The sequence below is a fragment of the Pinus tabuliformis genome, chromosome 7 (assembly GCF_031772625.1).
Source record: "Pinus tabuliformis cultivar Carrire ecotype Pingquan chromosome 7, CPIR1, whole genome shotgun sequence".
NCBI lineage: Eukaryota > Viridiplantae > Streptophyta > Pinopsida > Pinales > Pinaceae > Pinus > Pinus tabuliformis.
In genome coordinates, this window is record NC_142293.1 from 1,367,353,478 (window position 1) to 1,367,357,871 (window position 4,394).

A 4,394-nucleotide genomic window follows, 5' to 3' on the forward strand; every position below is an offset into this window, starting at 1 on the left:
GACTAAACAATTCGGATAATAAATGGCAACGTCCGTCTCTTTAAACGGAGATGGAGAAGTGGACCAAACAATCCGGTAAGCAGCTTAGAAGAATGCAATCGGGATAAGGGTTGCCTCTTATTTGATGCTGTGTCCCTGGTATAATAACCGGCACTAGCAATGGGCAAAGTCAATCCTCGACTTCGCTGCTGCCCGTCCCATGCCGGCGGTGATGCTCGACTTCGCTGCCTGCCCGTCCCATGCCGGCGGTGATGCGCTGTTTAAGATTTACTTTCTCTACTAGTTCACGAATTAGATCAAATGAAACAGTTGCGGAAATAAGAAGCAATCGAAATCAAAACGCCAGCTAATGAAACTTGGAAATGGACGGGATAGCTTAATAATAGTGCGTTAATGTTTATAAAAACTCTTATAAAAATCTGAAGCTTCCGAATATGTTTCTTATATTCAGTATAAAGAATTATTTTGCAGTATGGCTGGCAAATGATTCTCAAGTATATTGCCAGCAGTTCCAACTATGAGAATTTCCAAATAGACATTATGTCTTCGTTATGGAAATCGACACGCAACTCCTTGTACACAAGTATTCAGGGTATATATTATATCACTGTCAAGGCCAATGTCATAGGAATAACAGAATTCCACTTTGCAAAACAATCATCGTTTGGGAATATCATGGAGACAATTACCGTTAGAAATCTGTCTATTGCACTTGCGGGTCTATGGATATTTCTCTGTGTATCTGCAGATGCAGTTGGAGGACTGTCACTCAACTTCTATGAGAAGACCTGTCCGGGAGTTAATAATGCAGTAAAAAATGTTGTCGGACAGTACATATCCAAAAACCCAACTCTGGCCGCACCTCTACTCAGATTACATTTTCATGACTGCTTTGTCAGAGTGAGTATTATGCATTTATAAGTATAGAGAGTCGTTAACTTCCGATCTGAATTTTCTAGACACTTACATATTTTTGGGATTAATAATTTGACATGTTTAACTGGCTGAAGGGTTGCGATGGATCGGTGCTCTTGAATTCAACAAATTCAGCTAAAGCAGAAAAGGATGCGCTTCCGAATCAGAGTCTGAGAGGATTCCAAATAATTGACACAGCCAAAGCTGCAGTGGAGAAAGTGTGCCCGGGTGTGGTGTCATGCGCCGATATTCTTGCACTCGTCGCACGAGATGCTGTCCATATGGTAAAACTCATGTTCAGCCTAATGAATTTCTTGATTTCCTTTACCGTTCTGTTTTTCTCAACAGTCTCTAAGATGATATATAATTCATGGAAATACCAGTTGGGTGGACCATTCTGGAATGTTCCAACAGGACGCAGAGATGGAGTGGTGTCTATCAAGAAAGGAGCTCTCACTAAACTTCCTCCCCCCACTGGGAATTTCTCCCAACTCACATCAATATTTGCCAGGAATGGTCTTGATGTTAAAGACCTTGTTGTCTTATCAGGTAATTAATTCTCTGCATTGTAATTGTGAATAGAGATCCAAAATTCCAGAAGAACAAACCATTTAACATCATGAGCACCATGCCCACTCAAACCACTTAGGTTCACATTATGGCATCATAAGCTGATCAGTTGTATAACAATACTGCCTGCAGGTGCCCACACTATAGGAATCTCCCACTGCAGCTCCTTTAGCAACAGGCTTTACAATTTTACAGGAAAGGGAGATATGGATCCCTCCTTGAACAAGCATTATGCAGCTAAACTGAAGTTACAATGCAAGCCAGGGGACAAAAATACAAGGGTAGAGATGGATCCCGGCAGCTTTCGAACATTTGATACGCATTACTACACCAATCTAATGAAGCACAAAGGCCTCTTTCAATCCGATGCCGCACTTCTGACCAACAACGAGGTACAAGCGTTTGTCAATATAGAATCGCGGGGCTCGTCGTTCTTCTCAGATTTTACAGTGTCTATGGAGAAGATGGGCAGAATCGGTGTGCTCACAGGCACTGCAGGACAAATACGACGACACTGTGCTCTTACAAATTAATTGGTCTTTGATTCTCTTTGCATATGTAATTGACAGTCACGTACGTTTTGATTTGAGAAAAATAAACTCCTCCTGCGAGGAGGCTTTCAAATTTATTTTATTCTCTATCAAAGCATTCAATTTGTATTTTGTGTATAGATTATAACAGTTCGAACCGAATTAGAATTTTTGTCATAAAAATTTCAATAGACCTCAAAATTCTCCGTGCAACATGATATTGGTTGTTTGTAGAGAGAGATATTTTTCTTTCATTCACAACTGTGGAGTTGGGCTGGGTTAATTTTAAAGGCGTCACTCATCTATGTATAAAGGCGTCACTCATATATGTATAGTGTAGGAAGCCTTACTCATATACTCTGGTTGGTTAGGAGGGTTTAATGATAACCTCTTCATCTGGGTTCCAATTCCATGACATGAATATCTTGATAACTTTGAAAAAGGTTCTATGTACCCTATACCGCCCTTCTTCAATACTGAAAAACAATAAATAATATGGAAGTAAGTCATATCACTAACTTTATGAAAGTCTTTCTTCAATACTGAAAAAAGTAAAATATGAAAGTAAGTCATATCACTAACTCTGTGAAAGTAAGTTCTATTACCAACTCTTATCTATGGAATTTTGGTATTTGGAATTGATTTACAAATAGTCTTACGAGTGAACCCAGACAAAAATCATTAGTTAAGATAAAAAAAATGGTTTTATGTAAGGCTATGCTGCCCTTCTTCAATACTGGAAAAAAATAAATAATATGAAAGTAAGTCATATCACTAATTTTATGAAAGCCCTTCTTCAATACTGAAAAAAATAAATAATATGAAAGTAAGCCATATCACTAACTCTATAAAAATAAGTTCCATCACCAACTCTTATCTATGGAATTTTGGTATTTGGAATTGATTTACAAATAATCTTACCAGTAAACACAGATAAAAATAATTAGTTAACTAGAAAATATATATCTATATATATATATATATATATAAAAGTCATATCACTAACTCTATGAAAGTTTCTATCACCAATTCTTATCTATAGAATTTTAGTATTTGGAATTAGTTTATAAATAATCTTATCAGTAAACCCAAACAAAAATTATTAGTTAACTAGAAAAATTAAGCTGAGTTTACAACTTCTTCGCTTTGGCTGCGTGGTTGAAAAGTTAACTAGACTGCAGATTTTGAAAATATTATTTTCAAAAATAATGTACGCAATGAAGTAAAATTTTTTAACTCAGTCCTATTGAGGCGATCCCAAAATCAACCATAGAAAATTCAGCAAAACTCATTCAACAAATTTTCTCTTCATCTTTTGGGTTCATATTGGAATCCGGGTGCATCAACCTTAAATCTTTATTATTTTAAAAATTATTTGGATGGCCACGTCATATCGTCACATTCCTCCAAATTCACTTAGAAAATAATGAAATGGAATTTATCATAAACTGCATAGCAAATTTTTTTAATTTGCAACAGGTGAGACTGGAATAGAAAACACTTTTTTTCTCTCTGCATTTTTTCAAACCTGGCTCTGGTCGCACCATACGCACAAGTGGCAACTCTTGCCAGCTAGATTTAAGAACGGTGTCTGAGGACAATGAAATCTTCAAATTTGATTTGATCCATATACCCACAAAATTTATGTTGAGAATTTTTTATAACTATAATAACTCATAAGTTGTGTGCAAAGTTCCAAGTTCCTGCAAAGTTCCAAGTTCCAATTGTGGCTATACGCACATAACTGCCAACCTGGATTGTAACAACATTTGCGTTCTTGATTGAAACTTGATATTAAGAATCTATGCAATCGATTCATTCAGATAAATCCAATCCATTTTAATCACAAGATTTGGAGGTGGCTAGAATCACGAGTATAACACTATGGCGTATTGGCCTATACCGGAGCACTTTAAGTTCTGCAGACACGGAAGATCACCATACACCTCCAAATGGCATTCATCAATTTTCGAAATAACTGTCAGATTGGCTTAACACCCTTCTTCTGGAAGGCTATCTAACGTCCACAATTTTATTTAGTTGAAGTCTTTGATTTTAAGGTTGGAAATTGCTTCATAATAGAATGTCGACCTAGATTAGAAATGTTTTGTTATAGACTCGAAAAGTTGACATTACAATTTCGGAGAACTCATTCACAGAATCCACCCACAGAAATCTGTAAAAGTTTCGAAATAACTGTCAGATTGACTTAACACACCACCTTTTGGAAGGCTATCTAATGTCCACAATTTTATTTAGTTGAAGTCTTCGATTTTAAGGTAGGAAATTGCTTCATAATTGTATGAATGTGAGTAGGAAATTGCTATAATAGACATATTTGAATGTCGAGCTAGACTAGAAACTTTTTATTGTAGACTA

General features: G+C 36.4%; 1 protein-coding gene across 1 annotated transcript; it reads left to right on the top strand.

Moving 5' to 3' along the window:
* The first annotated feature begins 483 nt into the window (after positions 1-483).
* On the top strand, positions 484-2,018 carry LOC149252708 (peroxidase 27-like). Its single transcript, XM_089454246.1, has 4 exons — positions 484-900; positions 1,011-1,199; positions 1,299-1,464; positions 1,618-2,018. The coding sequence occupies exons 1-4, from the start codon at positions 484-486 to the stop codon at positions 2,016-2,018; spliced, it is 1,173 nt and encodes a 390-aa protein (XP_089310372.1).
* Positions 2,019-4,394: the final 2,376 nt, after the last annotated feature.

Bases quoted from the DNA above. Each gene is read 5' to 3' on its own strand.
- LOC149252708 (XM_089454246.1), top strand. From the start codon at position 484: ATGATTCTCAAGTATATTGCCAGCAGTTCCAACTATGAGAATTTCCAA. The intron at 901-1,010 runs GTGAGTATTATG...AACTGGCTGAAG, and splicing joins TTCATGACTGCTTTGTCAGA to GGTTGCGATGGATCGGTGCT. The intron at 1,465-1,617 runs GTAATTAATTCT...TACTGCCTGCAG, and splicing joins AGACCTTGTTGTCTTATCAG to GTGCCCACACTATAGGAATC.